This window comes from Amborella trichopoda, chromosome 13 (genome assembly GCF_054954075.1).
Source record: "Amborella trichopoda isolate Santa Cruz 75 chromosome 13, AtrichopodaSantaCruz75HAP2 v2.0, whole genome shotgun sequence".
In the NCBI taxonomy this organism is placed as follows: domain Eukaryota; kingdom Viridiplantae; phylum Streptophyta; class Magnoliopsida; order Amborellales; family Amborellaceae; genus Amborella; species Amborella trichopoda.
This window is the reverse complement of record NC_142348.1, coordinates 44277530-44295943: the sequence shown is the minus strand read 5'-3', so window position 1 is coordinate 44295943 and position 18414 is coordinate 44277530. Positions and strand designations below refer to the sequence as shown.

General features: G+C 31.9%; 1 protein-coding gene across 1 annotated transcript; it reads right to left on the bottom strand.

Moving 5' to 3' along the window:
• Positions 1–11879: 11879 nt before the first annotated feature.
• On the bottom strand, positions 11880–18167 carry LOC18442569 (protein LATERAL BRANCHING OXIDOREDUCTASE 1). The gene is given in 6 exon segments (XM_088856625.1): positions 11880–12281; positions 15731–15911; positions 15913–16045; positions 17141–17403; positions 17582–17635; positions 17801–18167. Coding segments are annotated over 6 exon segments (1119 nt in total). The 5' UTR covers positions 18053–18167; the 3' UTR covers positions 11880–12045.
• Between the last annotated feature and the right edge of the window lie 247 nt (positions 18168–18414).

Sequence of the window (18414 nt, the reverse complement as noted above, 5' to 3'; positions counted from 1 at the left end):
TCTCACTATATATGCATATGCATGTGGATTTTGTTTATGTGATGTTTGCATGTATGACATCTTACTTGTCATATATGAATTGTATGTGGACATGAATGCATGAGTTTGTTTTACATGCATTCTATGTGGTTATGAATGTATGTGTTTGTTTTATATGTACATATATGGATAGGAAAAAATTTACATAAACTTGCAACCTTATAATGTTGAAGTAGGGTCGATCTAAAAAATCCTATAGAGGAGAGTGTTCCGGCATTGGATAACTCTCCAAGTGATCATCTTGACATTGAGATGAATGGACACGAAGAAAAAAAAGAATTTCAAGTCAAAAAAATAGTGCATTTTATAACAAATTATTTGGGCTGTCTATTTTCAAGACTTTCAAGTGTTTCTTGATCAGCTCGATCCGTTCAATTTTTGAAAATTTAAAATTTTATAATTGAGGATGAAAAGAGATTTTTGAGCCATCATAAGGTCTTCGACACCGAAATGACATCTGTAAGAAAATTTTATAACCATGCCTTATTCGTACAGTATAAGGAGGCAACCTTATACAAACCTCACCCATATGGATATGCATGTATATGTGAATGACATTCGTTAACAAAAAATCTACACGTTATACAAAACGAAAATAATTTGATAGGGCTGGAGCCTTATCACAATAAGTAAAGCCTCACCTCATAATTCATAAATATTACAATTCAAGGATTGAAAAACCTTTACATCGATCATCTCGATTTGAACATATTAGTTGTTAAAAAAAAATTAGGATTTTAAGCTTTAAAAATCCTGTATGTTGTAACAAATTATCTATACCATCCATTTCACCCTAAATTAAGTGTTCATAGATCTGCAAGATTTGTACCATATTTTGTGTTTCAAATTTTATTATTAGTGTTGGAAATTGATTTTAGATCCATCATGAAGATTTCTGTTGCCGAAAATGCTTTCTAGATGACGATTTCAGGTGGGCTTTATTTTGTTTTCATAAGGCATAGGCCGAATAGAACTTTCATCCTACACAAAATCATCGGTGTTGTCAAACTCGCTTTAATTAAGCCAAATAGGGCGAAGCTTTTGGATTTTAGTCCTAGACCGAAGTGAAGCGAAGCTTGGTGTTGTTGTTTTGGTCAAATTTAGGTCGATTCGACCTAAGCTTTAGCCTCTTTAGCCAAAGTAAAGAAATATCTATATAAAAGTATTTTTTATTTTTTTGAAATTTTTATTTTTTATTATTTTTTATATATAAATATTTAACTTATTCATATTAAGTTCTATAAAAAAGTCCGTAGTCTTCCTCTAAATCGAGTGAAACACTGAAAAAAATTCAAAAAACGAATATGATAACATTGAAAATCACCATATGAATTGTGAATTCCGGCTGCTAAGGCTATGTTATTGATTGAGGACCTAAGTTTTTTTTTTTTCTTTTCGTTAGATTGTAAATTGTCAGATATCACTCCGACATATGAATGGCTTTCTCGTACCCTCATAAAGTGAGTAGTCTTAATCATTCACCAATTTTCTTCCACTCTATTTGGTTGTATTTGTTTTTGTCAAAACTTGAACGTCATCGTCATGGGGGCCATGTGATATTTAATGTTTAACAAAAAATAACTATCATGTTGCATCACTGAAGGGTGGTATTTTGGTTCATTTGTAAAAGGAAAAAATTTATATATAGAGCGGAAGCTCTAAACAATCAAATTAAAGCCCACATTAAAAATTTCACTAGAAAAAGTTGTTTTCATGCTAAATTTTTTTCAAATTGATCATCTCGACATCAAGATACATGAACATAAAAAAAAAAAGGATTTTAAAAATTGAAAATAGTACATCTTGTAATGCATTTTTAGACCATCAATTTTCAAGATTTTCACGTTTTCATAGATTTGCTTGATCTACACTATTTTTAAAGTTTTAAATTTTATAATTAAATATAAAAATATATTTTAAGACTACCACGGAGATTTCCAGTATTAAATCATATTCCTTGATACTATTTGAATATACACTTTATTTTGATTGTTTGGAGCCTCGGCTCTATGCAAACTGCACCCTTTGTAAAATGGACGTTCTTGATCTCATTGTGAGTTGTGTCGAGGAATCTAGATCGTTTGCATAAAGCAAGCCAACTTGTCCAAGTCATGGGGGTAATGGTGACGCATAATGCTTATCCTCCTTCAAATGTATCCAAACCCTGTAATGAAGATGCTATTCTAGTGCCTGAGACTCTTACCATAACTTGAAAATATATTTGTAGCAGTAATTATAGGTGCTAGAGTGACGCATCAAGCAAATTTATAAATATTTGGAAATCTTGAAAATAGATAGCAAAAAAAATATATCATGTATTTTTTTTAAGATTTGGTTTTTTTATTTATTTAATATCCATACACTCCGAGTCGAAATGATTGATTGAAGGTTTTTCAGGATGAAAATAACATTTTTCTATGAATTTTTGAGGTGCTCTTCACTTCTATTCTATAAGATTGACACTTTAGTATAAGTTTGTATAAGGTGTCCACTTTCTACTATACAAGTAAGGTGCACCTATAAACTTCATCAGAAGCTGCAGTTATGGTATTAGAAACCTTATGATAACTTAAAAATCATGTTCAAATCTAATTATGAAATTTAAAAGTTAAAAAACGGTGTAGGTGGAATAGATTTATAAACACGTGAAAATCTTGAAAATAGACAGTCCAGATAATTTTTTATAAGATATATTATTTTTAGGACAAATTTTTTTCCTCTATTTATATCTATAGATCTCAATATTGAGATGATCAATTAGAAAATTTTCCAACTTTGGAATACTCTTTTGTATTGGATTTTTGAGGTTCACCTTACTTCTATAGTATAAGGTTGTAACTTTATATAAACTTGGACATGTAAACAATAAGACTGCTTACTAGAGAGGTCACAATTATTTTTGTCTCTTAGATTTGAAATTAGAACGAAAAGAACCCGGGCTTAATTGGTTAGCGCTTGGCGATTTGCAACACTATGTCCTAGGCTCAATTCCTACCATGGGTAGGGGCCCTCTCCCCACTGACTAGCCAAAAAAAAGAGAGGCAAAGATGTTTTATTTATTAAGGTTAAACTCCAAAAAATAAAAAAAATCTCAAACTTTGTACTCTAAGCTGTTTGATTTGACATTTGATGGCTAAAATTAATTGTGACTTCCTTAAAATAAAAAGGCAAAGATTGTTTTATTTATTAAGCTTAAACTCCTAAAAATAAAAAAATCTTAAACTTTGTACTCTAACTTGTTTGATTTGACATTTGATGGCTAAGATTAATTGTGACCTTCTTGTTCTACATATGCATGGTCCATAGTACACAGTCCTTATAAACTTTGGGATTATCCATGAAGAGACCATTTATCTTTTATACAAGGCGGTCATAATTATTCTTGTCCCTTACTTTTAAAATAGGTGGTTGTAAGAGTGTCATTGAACATACACAAATTTCCCAAAAAAATTCTCTTGTGACTCACCCTAAGCCATCCACTTTAACATCTAATGAGTGGGAATAATTGTAACTTCCTTGTAATAAAGATAAGTGATTGTCTACAAAGAGACCATTTTGTTCTTCTCTATAAGCAATGATTTCATGCAACGGTTGCATCATAATATCATGCAACGGTTGCATCATAATATAATGCAACAACCTTCAAAAACCATGTTATGGTCATTTGTTTGATCCAAATTTTGAAATATACACTCTTTTCATTCTAATGAACAGTCACAAAATAATAATAATAATTGAAAACACAACCTAGAAAGTATTTTTTAGCCCAATTAACGTAGGCCGTTCATTTTTGTGAGATGTTTAGATCTAGGTCTTAAAAGGATTTTTTTCATTTCCAATATTTTTGGATGACTTTATTATCATTAGATGAACAATGTTAAAAAATAAAAAATTGGTTTTAAGTTTATAAAAGCTGAGATCTTGAAATTCACCAAATGCATGGTTTAGATTCGTTTTTGGAAGGGACTCAATTTGACTATTTCTAGGATTCAAATTGAACTTTTTTTTGTTTTTTGGGATTGATAATTGAGATGAAGAGAGTGTGCGTGCCAACTTTTGGGTTATACAAATAACACAGACATGGTTTTTTAGAAGTGTCGTTGCATTATAATATGATGCAACCGTTGCATGAAATCATTACTCTTTATCTATTGGTCATGGAGGTAATAATCATTCTTATCCCTTAAATTTCAAAATTCGTGGTTGTAAGAGTGTCATTGAAAGACACAAAGTTCCAAAAAAATAAATCTCATACTTTGTGACTCACCCTTAGCCATCCAATTTGACATCTAATGAGTGAGAATGATTGTGACCTCCATGTGGAAAACATAAATGGTCTCTTTGTAGACAATCCCTAAAGATAAGTGTGCCTCCAAACTCTATTTGAAAGTTCTGGTGTTGGAAATCCTTATGATTATTTGAAAATTCATCTCCACTCTAATTATCTTAAAACTAAAAAAATAGTGCAGATCGATCAGATCAATAAGTAGTTAAAATGTTTGAAAATGGATAAACTAGATAATATGTTACACGATGTATTATTTTTAGGAGTTGAAATCATTTTTTTCCATGTTTATGCATCTCAAGGTTGAGATGATCAATTGTAGAGTTCTTGAGCATCACTATAACCTTCTTTGATAGATTTTTGATAGATTTTTCAAGTGTGTCTTACTTTCAGAATATAAAGTTGATGCTTTGTAAAAGTTTTCTTAAAAAAAATAGTGCTCATCTAGCGATTTGCAAAATACATCAAAAAGCAATGTTTAAACTAATATATATTTTTTATTTAAATTTATTTTTCTTTCAAATATAAGATTGTGGTGTTTAAAATTATCAACATGAAACTTTAGATCCAGAATCCATTTCTAAGGATAATTTAGGAAGGAGAAGACATTGGAATAAATGTGTGACGCACCGAACCCTGTGCTTTTCCCTTTTGGAAAATTGTTTTCATGCGGGGCTAGACCACATTTCTACTATATGTAATCCAGAGGTATAAAGTATTCATCTTAAAGATGGATGCAAATAGGGGACCCAGTTTCTATGTGGCCAAGCCTCCATAAGTAGAAATACAACGTCTTAATAAATCTATTTTTGAGATGTATTGTAAGACTTAATTTTTAGACATATAATCTCTAATATGGAGATCATGAATATGAAACATAAATAAATTTTAAAAACTAGAAATGATAATTCTAGTAAGAAAACATTTGGACTGGTAGTTTCCATGGGTTTAGATGGAACACTTGCATCTATGTTTAAGATAGATGCTTTACACTTTCTGGATTGCATATGTAGAAATGGGGTTGAGCCCGCATGAAACAAATTTCCGCAAATAGGTGGTCCATCTAAAAGCAATTGTATAAGTGGCAAATAGGCGGTCCATCTAACGGTCCAAATGCTTTCTTAATATAAGTATTATTTTAAGTTTTCAATTTTTTTTTCATATTCATGATCTCCATATTAAAGATTATATATTCTCTAATAATTAGGATCCAATTATATTTTAAAAATATATTTATTGCCAAGCCCGCATTTCTACAATATGCGAGCTGGCCACATAGCATGTCCCTTCCGTTTTGCGGGTTTGTGTGCGCTACGTAGAATTCATCGAGCACACTATACATCTACTCTCTTGGGTAAAATAGCTACAATACTCGATTTAAAATTTGAGGTCCACTTTATAATCATTGGATGGATATTTTGAAAGAAAAAAAATTGACTTGGAGTTCTTTAGTGTCTATATCTGGTTCAAGTAGAAGGTTAAAAGACGGCAAGGGGTAAGCCCAAAAGAATATAGTTGGAAGTATTGAGAAAGATATGAGAACTTATGGCTTCTATGGCAGTATGAGCCTTGATAAAGGAGAATTACAGATCATGATTTCTCTAGCCGACCTCAAATAGTTGGAGAAAAGCTCTTATGATGATGATGAATGTCTATATTTAATAGTTAAAAAGTTTGATTATTTTTATTAAATTTTAAAACTTTCTTTTTTTAAAATATTTGTTTTTTGAGGTTGGTCACTATGTTGAGGAAGTAACTTGCATATCAAAATTCAAGGCCCTAAAAACACTTACGGATTGAGATTTTAAATACGGTAAAAGATGAGGTTTTGCCCAAAGGAGTGAATGTAGAACCTCCTCCAATGGAGCATACTAATTTATGGACAAATCCTATATTCCTGACCAACTACTAATCCTGCCGTACCACAAACTTGGGTGGCCTATAATAGGGGATAGTTTGGACAAGAAACGAAGCCCTTCCTCTCACATTTTGCATCAAGGCAATGAAGTATACTTCCGTTCACGATATCATTCATTTGTTAATACACAAATATTAATTTTTCCATAGTTTAATTAATGGAAAAAATTTATATAAGGTTACGGAAATTTGCAAGATTTTTTAAGTAGTTATAGATCTACTTGATTTGAAGTAGAGAAGAAATTTTATAATTAGATATGAAAATAGATTCTCAAGCCATCCTAAAAATATTCGACCCCAAAATTTATATTAATAGTAGAATTTGGAAGTGCACCTTAATTTGATTGTTTAAGTTTGCAACCTTATAGAAACCCATAGTTAAAATTTTAAAGTAGTGTTTTGAAACTGGGTGAATTGGCCAATCGGAAATCCACTCAAGATTGGCAAATCAGATTGATTCTCCGGGATAAGAATCGGTCTATAAAAATAAATTAAATAAAAATTTAAAAATTTAAAAATAAATAAAAACTAGTGTGCGGGAACTGGGTGATCTGCCTAGTCTAGATTGCGTAGTTCCTTGACAAACTCATTAGAACTAGGTGAGTCTAAGGGAACCAGACCATTTCAGGTTGTGACAAATAACCCAGTTAGTTTGGATTGATTCCCGATCCAGATTGCAGATTTTTTAAACACTAATTGAAATCATAATTTTGTTTTCAAATTTCCTTCGTTGCTTTAATGTTTTGTTTTCTGAAAATTATAATGGATTGTACATCATCAGAGTATTTATCTTTTTGGCATAAGGAGGTTACAATCAATCTCATCCCAATGTCAAATTGAACAACTTTGGATATATCGCAACGTTTAAAGAGTATATATATATATATATATTTTGAATTTTGAGGTCAATTAATGGCATATTGCTAGTTGTTCGATTTCAAATCTAATTGTTTTCAAGTGATTGTAACATTTTTGTACCAAAAGTGAATGACCTTATTATAAACTTTGCAGTGTCGATTGTTTTGTACATCCACACCAACTCCAATAATACATAAGACCCGGTTTCTATACGGCCAAACGCACATGTGTAAAAAAGTGGGCCTCTTAACAAATTTATTTTTTAGATGGATTTTAAGACTTAATTTTTAAGGACATGTAATAACCAACATGGAGATCATGAATATGAATGAATAAATAAGTTTTAAAAACTAGAAATAATAATTCTAATAAAAAAGCATTTGGATCGTTAGTTTCCATTGTTTTTAGATGGAACACCTACTTTCATTTATCTTTAAGATGGATGCTTTACACTTTCTATACCGTATATGTAGAAATGCGGTCTAGCTCACATGAAAGGATTCTCCCAATACATATTCAGGAATTCTATGTCATGATCACTGGATTGTACACCATAATTAAGCATAATCAATTTAAAAAGGGAACGTACACCCGGTAAACACTTAAGCACAATCAATTTGAAAAGGGTAGTGCACCCTCCACATCATGTGTATGCTATGTACCTTCCATTCTCAAAATTGAGGGGGTAGATTAGTCATAATTCTTGGTATTTTCTATTAAATCCGGACAATGGCTCATCTTCCATATCCACCATATGTCATACTAACACAATAGGATCTGCTGATCATGTATTATATATCCCACACACATTGGCTTGGCAATGGGCCGGGCCAGCTCGGCGTGGCCCGCATTGGCCTGGTCAAAACCCCACCTAGTTTTTTAGGGCCAGCTTTTAGCCCTAAAAAAGCATGGTCTAGCCCTCGGCCCAAGCCCTAATTTTTAGGGCTAGGCCGGCTTCCCAGCTCATTCCTAGCCCTACATACACAAAAAAAAGTATGTAAGGTAGTGTAAGGTTCAAAACTTATTTCTATTTTAGTTAAAAACTATTACATTTGGAAATTCAGTTTTGACCCATTAAACGGATAAATGGAGCAAAGTGTAGAAATAAAGGAATAGATGGGATAAGCAATTAAAAAGTGACAACCAAAGTTAAAGATTTGAACAGTACACTGCTTAATTTATAAAAGGGTTGACTTTTCTCCATAACGACGGCCATTATTCCTATTTTTTGACATTATTAAATAAAGGTAAGGTTTCACCTATTTTTGTACTTGCAACTTCCAAAATATTAGTAATAAATTGATTTTATTCCATAAAGTTAGAGATGGGGTCAAAAAATGCGGATTGCCAAAATTAAGTGAGTTGAAGTATCATGAGTATTTTGGATTTGACTAAAAAATATGAAATAAAAAAATTGGATATGAAACGATCACACATGATATGATTATTGATATATATTATGGCTACAGTCTCGATAGAGGTTTACCGAGTATCTAGCCGTAATAATATGTAGTTGTTTTATAGATACGTTAAAGCTATTGAACAATAATTTTATCTCCTTACCTAGTTTCATTAGGTTAATGCTTGGCAAATTTTTGTCTAAAGTTTTAATAAATACGACAACAATGTTTACTCTATTGTCACGCACAAAACATATAATAGCCTATTATGAGCATATAATCAAACAACAATACTAAACACTAAAATTACACTAGCAAATAACAAGAACTATAACCCAATGTATATGATTATTATGAGAAAAAATAAACACAAAAGATCTTCAGTATAGGATAGCAGTTAACTAAAATACAAAAACCAAAAATTCTTTGCTTTATACCAATGAAATTATAAAAAAGTTTCAAAAGCTGAAATTAATCAAACATCTAACTATAGAATGAATGCAACAAAGTACTTGAGCGAATCTAAGTACCTGAATCCCACACTGAATTTCTAGCTTCCAAACAATCTTTGTTGCTCTTTATATTGACGCTCTAGGTTAGAGAAAAAGAAGATTTTTTACTGGGTTACTCCTCGTCAAGCTATACCTATATTTTATGGTTGATAGATTACTTTTTAGGAATATATTGCTCATATTTTTTCAATAGACTTTGTTTAAGAAAGTTTTTTTATAGAAATCTCTGAACCAAAATTCGAAGATATTAAATCGATGTAGAGAACAAGAATTTCAATAAAGTTATACGAAAAGACTTTTTGAATTTTTTTTTTGAAAAATAAAAAATTATGAATTTATATCGATTCCATTAAGAAAAAACGACTTTTGAAGATATTTTAAGAAACTCATAATTCTTAATGGATTTCAAAAAAGCAAAGATTTTTTTGGAAAAAATTGTGTTTTAAAGGTGTTGTATTAATTATGTTGCCGACAACATGATAAAGAATGTTGACTAGAAGAAAAATGGTATTTTGAGCCTTAGAAATAGAGTATTTTATTTTGGAAAGGGCTTTTATACTTCCCCTGCAGCATAGAAGTTCTATCCTCTCCTTACCATCTAACCGTCCAATTTTGTTCAAGTGAGTCACTCACTGTTTGATCTTAAGATTTGATGTCTCAAAGTATTTTTTTTTTAGTTTTTTTTTTATACAAATTGTATGAATATGAAATTTGGTAGGTGTAATATTCTCATTGGGGCGCACCTATAAAAAAATATTAAAAATAAATTTTTGATAAAATATAATGACCAAAATACCTCTTAAAACTTTCAAAGGTATTTTGGTCATTTTATTTTATTGAAAATATATTTGTTTTAATATTTTTTGCCAGTACGAGTTTAATAGAGGAATGGACATCCAAAATTTGATATCAAAATATTTTATAAAATAAATAAATAAAAATAAAGTAGTGTAGAGATGTGACATTGTAATTGGGGCAATCTTAGCCTTCTATTCAGAATGGACGGTTGGATAAAGGGGAGGATAGAACTTCTATGTTGTAGGGGAAGCATAGACAGCTTGCCCTTTTATTTTTGGACCGTTTATTTCAATTCTTCAAGATCATCAGCTTTGCATTATTTTTTGAAACTCTGGATCTGCAGTGGAAATAGGTCTGAAGTGATTTAGGTAGACGATCCTAAAACCTTGAAAATCAAGGCTCTTCAGGGTCACCACAAACATTCCTATTCAGTTTAGGAAAAATTGGGATATTCAAATCCTAACCACACGGTTATATCCGACTAGATCAACATTGGTCGGTTCCGGTTTTGGCTCGTTGTTATGAACCGGCCGGGTATTTTAAAAAATTCAAAAAATTATATGAAATCCAAAAAAATAAGAGATTTTGTTTATTACTATTTTTTAATGTTTTTCATTATAATGGTAAAGGTTGGAATTATTTTGCCCATTAATACTTATTTTTATATTTTTCTATCTTTTTTGAAAAATTTGAAAAACACACATGGGTTCAAATAGATTCTCTAATATCCATTTTTCATTAATTTTTAACTTCATTTAGATTGCTTTATTTAATCATACTTTAAATATACTTTTCATCTTTTATTATATTTTGTTTTGTATTTTTTTTTTTAATTTTTAACACATTTTTGACTGTCTGGAACTTGCCCAGTTAGGTTCGTTGAATCGGCCGGTTTATGAGTTAGGCAGCTTGAACCGCTTTCAGTCCCATGTATGATTAATCGTTCCGGTTCGATTGCATTCAGTAATTGGAATTTGCAACCCAACAAGGTGGGCATTGAATGCTTCGCTGTTTTAGCGAAGGGCAAGCTTTATGTGCTTTCCCTACAATATAAAACTTATATACTGCTCCTTATCCAACCGTCCATTCTGAATGGAGGGCTAAGATTGTCCCAATCACAATGTCACGTCTTTACACTATTTTATTTTTAAATTTTTTTTCTTCAAACTGTTTTAATACCAAATTTTGTAGGTCCAATCCGTTATTAAACTCGCACGAGCGAAAAATATAAAAACAATATTTTCAATAAAATAAAATGATCAAAATACCCTTGAAATCGAAAAATTATTTTTAATATTTTTTATAGGTGCACCCGAAAGAGAACATGGCACACACCAAATTTCATATTCATATAATTTCTATAAAAATAAAAATAAAATACCTTGAGACGTCGAATCTAAGATCAAACGGTGAGTAACTCTCTTGATCAAAATTGAACAGCTAGATGGTAAAGGAAGCATAGATCTTCTATGATGTAGAAAAAGTATAAAAACCTTTCCCTTTAGCGAATATGATTTTCATGACTATTTTTGTTGAGCCTTGGTGTTGATCCTACACCCTAATCACTTTGAGCCACTATTATTATCGTCGTCAATAGAGCTTTTTCCTGATTATTAAGGATTTACTATTTTCTTTTTTTGTTTTGTTTTGGTACGTAAACCGAAAGATAAAAAACTTGAAGTAATATAGTGTAGACTCAATTTCTCGAGTTTATGAAAAGAAAAAAAAGGTCGTGTCGAAAATTACTCACATTAATGAAACCTGGATGTAGAAGTGCATTTCAACTTTGGATTTGAGCCTCAAAATATAACGGCACAGTATGTGATTGAATACAATAAGACCATTTATAAGGATGTCATAATCATTTTGAGCTATTAAATGTGAAATCTGACCCTTAAGATATGTCAAAAAGTTTGAGATTATGACTTCCTTACATCAAAAAGTTAGCGGCTATTATTGAATAATTTTTTAGTATATAATAGATTAATGTAAAATAAATGATTCATCAATAAAATCATCATCATTTTAACATTTTTTCAATTAATTAGGGTCGGCTAGTGGCTACATGAATTCTGGTTCTATGTTCTGCTCTATTAAAAGTTATATCCAAACTATATCCTAAATGAGATCATAAATAAATCGTCAATAAGATATCTTACATTAAAAAAACTAACTCCTAATCTATTTATAAAAATGGGTAGGGCCTATTTTCTCCATTGAATTACCCAAAAAAAAATTAATAAGATATCTTGATAATGTTTATGGCCCTCTTTCTTTTACTAACGCAATCCACGAACAAGTGGGAATAATCTTTAACCGTCATGGTTTGGTAGATTGGTGGTGTACCCTCCTCTTCCTGTCCGTGCAAAGGAACCAATTCTTTGTTAGGTGCCATGGAGTAGAACATAGCCATTGTCAACCTTGGCCTCTCCTTATTCATGACCCTATGCACTGCGCTCTTGAATATCCCAGCTCATTATCTACATAAAAAAAAAAGAAAAGAAAAAATCAACTTTGATGGTGGAAAATTATTTTGGAATATATGCTATAAAATCATTTATTTTTTATACAAAGAGGTCACAATCACTTTTAACCAATGAATGTGAAATCCAATATATGAGAGTCATGTTTTAAACTTTGTACCTAAAAAATGACACATCCTCTACCACCAGATATCAAATTTAATGATCAATGATGATTATGACATCCTTGTATCAAAAGTAAATGGTTTATTGTAATACTAGCAAGCATATATTTGCATTAAGTCTAACTATGGGATGTTATGTTTTTAAGAAAAGGTTTATATAAGGGTGAGGCCCTAAACAATCAAATTAAGGCACACCTCAATAATTTACGAGAAGAGGTTGTTTCGGTACTGAAAAACTCTCAATTTGATCATCTTAACTTCAAGATTTATGGACATAAAAAAAAATAAATTTCAAATCTAAAAAATAGTGCATCTTGTAATATATTATCTAGACCGTCAATTTCTCAAGATCTTTAAGTGTTCATAGATCTGCTCAATCTACATTATTTTTGAATCTTCAAATTTTATAATTAGAGATGAAAATAAATTTTCAAGCTATGATAAAGATTTTTTATATTGAAACAATGTATGTCAACACTATTTGAAGGTGTGCTTTACCCTTATTATTTAGGGCCTCAGCCTTACACAAATCGCATAAAATGGCTTGTGAGGATAGCATTGTCTGTTAAGTAATCTCATTTTTCTTCAAAAGTTTGGCTTTCAAAAAATGGAATTTTTAGGTTAGTTTTTTTTATTTTAGTTTTTGTTTTTTTGTTTTTTAGTTTTTGTTTTTGTTTTTGTTTTCTTATATTCATTAAAAAATGGCATTTTTAACTCTTTCTTTTTCTCCAAAATTTCACATATTAGTATTTTCCTAGCCTGCTTTCATATTTACAAACATCAATTTGAGATCCAAACTATTTTAGGGAGAGATTTTTATGATAAAAAACTCGCCATTTCGAAGCTCAAAACCCAACATGGTTTTTATCTATTTCTCTTTGATTCTCCGCCAAAATTTCTGAAATTTGTTTGACTTTTTAGACCCTTCTTAATAAAAATATATCATGATTTGTTGGACTGAATTTGTTGTTTGAAGAGATCTACATTACAAATTTTGGGTGTTTTCTAACCTGGAATAATTTTCTATTTCTCAGTTTTGTATAACCAAACGAGTTCATCCTAAACTGTTCTTCTAACAATGTCTACAAATGGCCAAACAATTTTTTTGAATCAGGGCAAAAAATATTGAAGATTGATTTTTTGTTATTTTGGGTTATTTTTCTGTAATTTTCATTCCTACTTGTTTCATTTTCTTTTTATATTTTATATTTTTTCTATTTTGATATTGATTTACTTCCTAAAATATGAAATAAGTGTTTTGATTTTGAATAGTCAGATTTTATGTAGTTTTTGGTCATTTTTCTCTATTTTTCTTTTAATACTGGTCATCTCGCCGACTTGACGTCCAACTTGAACCTCGACTCAAACCCAGCAGCCCCCCAGTTCAGGTTCCTCAGCTGGGTTTTAAACATGGAAAAAGTTTATATAGAGCTGAGGCTCTAAACAATCGAATTAGAGCCCACATAAATTTTTTTTAGTAGTTGACGTTGTTTTGATGCCCAAATATCCTCATATTGAACATCTTCACATCAAGATGCATGGACATCAGAAAAAAAATGGATTTCAAGTCTTGAAAATAATGCATCTTGTAACGTATTTTTGGACCGTCAATTTTCAAGGTTTTCAAGTTTTTATACATCTGCTTGATCTACACTATTTTTGAAGCTTTAAATTTTATAATTAAAAATGAAAATATATTTTGAGGCTTCTAATATTGAAACCACATTTCTCGATACCATTTGAAGGTGCGCTTTACTTTGATTGTTTAAAGCCCTGACTCTATACAAACTGCACCCTTTAAACTACAAACTGCACCCTTTAAAGTTTAAACATTGGCTGAGAGTTTATACAAATTCGTTCTCTCTTTTCTTTGTTTTTCTTTATTTTTCCCCATACAATGGAGTGGGTTTTCATGCCCGTCCACTTAAAAGGCCCCAAAAGGTATTCCGAAATTACCTAAAACAAGTGTAGCACATGTTACAAAGTTAGAAAAATTGGGTGATCTAACCGGTAACCACCCGGTTAGATCGAGATCGAAACAGGACCTTTGTTGGTTCCGGTTACCGGACGATTTTGATGATCAGTCGATATTTTTAAATAAAAAAATTCAAAAAAATATCAATAAAATCTCAAAAATAAGGAATTTGGTTTTTAATACATTTTTTCAATATTTTTTACATTATGGTAAATATTAAAAATCGTTTTGGTCATTGATGCTCACTTTTATATCTTTCTATCTTTTTTTGAAATTTTTTAACAATACCCCTAGGCACAAATTTCCATCTTTTCCATTAACTTTCAACTTCATTTAAATGTATTTTGTTTTAATTACTCTTTATATGTTTTTCATAATTTAGTAGATTTTTTTATATCTTTTTAATTTTTTCAACAATTTGTTGACTGTCCAAGACTTGCCTGGTCATAACGATTAAATTTGCCGGTTTACTGGTTAGGCCGGTTAAACTGCTTCTTACCCCAAGTCCGGTTAACCATTCTGATTCGATTTTGCGAACACTGGGTGGACAAGCCCTAACGTGTTTCTATGAGAGTCAGGTATGTGGTATTATACATTATTTGGAATGTAGAATATATCATTTTTGACATAGTAAAGGATGGACAACAATTGTTTCATGCGGGTTGGACCGCATTTCTACAATATACGATCCAGAAGTATAAAACATCTATCTTAAAAATGGATGCAAATAGGTGGTCCATCTAAAAACAATTGTAACTAACGGTCCAAATATTTTCTTAATATAATTATTAGTTTTAGTTTTCAAAATTTATTTATTTATTCAGATTCATGATCGCCGTGTTAAAAATTATATATTCTCTATTACTTAGGATCAAATTATATTTTAAAAATGTATTTATTGTTAAGCTCGCATTTCTACATGTGCGGGCTTGGCCGCATATGCTAACCGCGTCCAAAGATGAAAAGACCCTCAGTTTTTTTGTTGGCTAACTGAGCTGTAGGATTAGTTTTGTTTGGTGCGGTTTATAAAGTATGCAATCTTACTTATAAAAGTAAAGTTGTGCCACTCTACACTCCATTTTAATTAGGCATTGTAGATTTGACATATCTTTTGAAACAATGTAAAAAGCAACACATTTTTAATATAGTGTCAAATCTATATTGTCCAAATAAAATGAATTGTATAAATTATAGCAATCTTACTATTGTAAATAAGGTTATAACCTATATAAACCTTTTCCAAAATTCTAAATTATTCCCTAAATTAGCAAAGAACCATCAATGTTATGCAGTGTTTGCCTACCTCTAAATGATCACCAATGTTAACAAGGAGACCATGAGGGAGGGCAGGTATTTGGTGCCATGTCTCATCCTTGAGGACTTGGAGGCCCTGTGTATGGGGGTCTTGCATGAGGATGGTGATGCCTGAGGAGTCAGAGTGGGCTTTGAGGCCGAGGACCTTGTCGGACTGGGTTGAAACGAGCATGCATCGTGGCCTCATCATCAAAATGATTGGTGAAGCAATCGTCTTCCAATCTGATAATCTCTGCAAGGACCCTAAGTGTGTTGTCTGCAAACTCCTTCACTTTCAACCTCATTTCATACATGATCGCCCTGCAACAACCACTGCTTAATAAACGAAAATGATTTTGTCTTGAGATTGTATATTATGGGATCATTTATCTTTGTTACAAGGTCACAATTGATAATAACTATTAGATGTCATGTTGGATGGCTTGAGGTGTCACAAAGTTCGATTTTCTTTTTTTTTTTTTGAAATTTGAGTCTAATAAATGATACATTCAAATATATCTAATTTGAAATCCGATAGACAAAAAGAATTGTGACCTTGTTTATTAAAAGTAAATGTCATTGATCGATGGCCACCCTCTACCTGGCTGGTCGAGCTCTCGTCCCTTCGTTCCCTTACTGAATCATGATTGCAAGCGGTTCATGTGAGCTGTGTGGAATAAGTGGATTCGATGGAGATGGGCACGATGCTCTCCTTGTATATACTTTTCCTTCTTCTCCTTCTTCCTTTCCTTTTTTTTTTTTTTTTTTTTCTTGGGTAATGAATATTTTGGTGGAAAACTAGATTGTGATGTAAAAAAAAGCTTAGGACAAAAATTCGAAGTATGAATTTCGTTGTTTCTTTGAAATTTATGGTATTTGTTCATCACTTTTTTTGTATCTAGGTTGAAAATTCATCGACCCCATAAACTTCCCACTTATTTGGCCTAATTCTTTTGGCATTTTACGAGGGAACAAACACTTCTATCAAATAATGTCCTATTTTGTATAAGGTGCCAACTTAATGAAGTAAGGTGCACCTCAAAACTATGCTGAAAATACAGTTTTGGTGCCGCGAAGCTTTGCAATGAAATGAAAATTTATTGTTGCTCTCAATTATGAAATTTCAAGTTTCATAAATGGTGATGGTCAATATCTATCAACACTTAAAAATCTTGAAAATGGATGGTCCAAATGATATGTTAAAAGATGAACTACTTTTAGAAGTAAAAATCCCTCTTTTTCATGTCTACGAATCTCAAGGTCGAGATGATCGATTTGAGGGTTTTCCAGCAGAAGAACATCCTTCTCTAGTGGGTTTTTTAGATGCACCGTACTCGTACAGTATAAGGTTGACACCTTATATAAACTTTTTGCTTACATAGGAGACAGAAACATAAAAGCGAAGAAAAAGATTACCCAAAATCACAGGGCTTATGTGGCCAAAACTGAAGGTTTATATGATTTTCAGGGAAGGTTTGGAGGTAGAGCATATCACACCAGTCCAGTATTTGGTCTGGGGACTGTACAGGATCATGCCCATAGCCTTCTACCCACTTCTTTTGATCACCTTCATGCCCTTGCCCCACCTTCATCTTCTCTTGCAATGGCAGTTCAAAGAAACCCTTTGCTGCTCTTCTCATGCTCCCCATCAAATCCTCAGAAATTCCATGCCCCACAGCCTGCACACTTCCCAACTTTAACCAATCTCTCTCTCTCTTCCATGGAATTATACAACATATAAAAAATGTTCATAGTACACAACAATGATTAATAAATTGCCGGTCCGACTGGGGATCGCCCGAGTCGGATCGGGATCTTGAGCCAGGAGATTCTGGATGGAAAGATCCACATAATTACCCAGTTTTTCTTATTGTCCCCTTGACACTTGCAGTTCTTTTCCGAATCAGACCCCTGCTGATACAGGCGCCGATTCCGATGTTTTCAGCTATGGTATATTGAATCAATGTATTAGAGTTGTGTGTGTGATGTTGGTTATTGTGATTAATTACAAACTATTGGGGATATACAAGGTCCAAGAAATCAAAAGTATTCAAGATCTAATGGGCTTTTACTAACCTGAAATAAGCCCCAATCTTGAAGTGCAGCTTTTAGCTTGGATTTCTCTTGATTCCTTGCATCTTTCCATGATGGAGATGATGGTTTTGGTGGTGATAAGATGACGCTCATGTCTATGATGGGTATGTTGGAATCAATAGAGAAGGGAGAGGGTCCATCCTCCTCCTTGCAAATAAAAATGGGGGGAACCTCTTGACCTACATTTGCCAATTCTTGCACCTGTGGAGCTCTCATGATCTCTACTCTTGCCATGCTTGTTGCAGCAAAACTTTTTAAGGAATGCTATGTAGCTTTTCAATTATTTTGTGATACTCTATTTATAATATATGGATGAAGTTTCTATAGGGCCTAGGCTCTATAAAAGCCAAATAAAGCCTCACCTCAAATTCTTGTCCTGAAAGCACTTTTGACAAAAGAAATCGCCATAATGGCTCTAAAATCAATTATCCGATGATAACATTTGAAACTAAAAAAATGGTATAGATCTTGCGGATCTGGGATGAGTACTCAACCTGAGTCAAGCTTTTGAAATGGTATAGATTTTGCGGATCCGGGATGTGTACTCTACTTCATTCAACCTTTTAATCACCAGTATGGGATGTCGCGATATTATC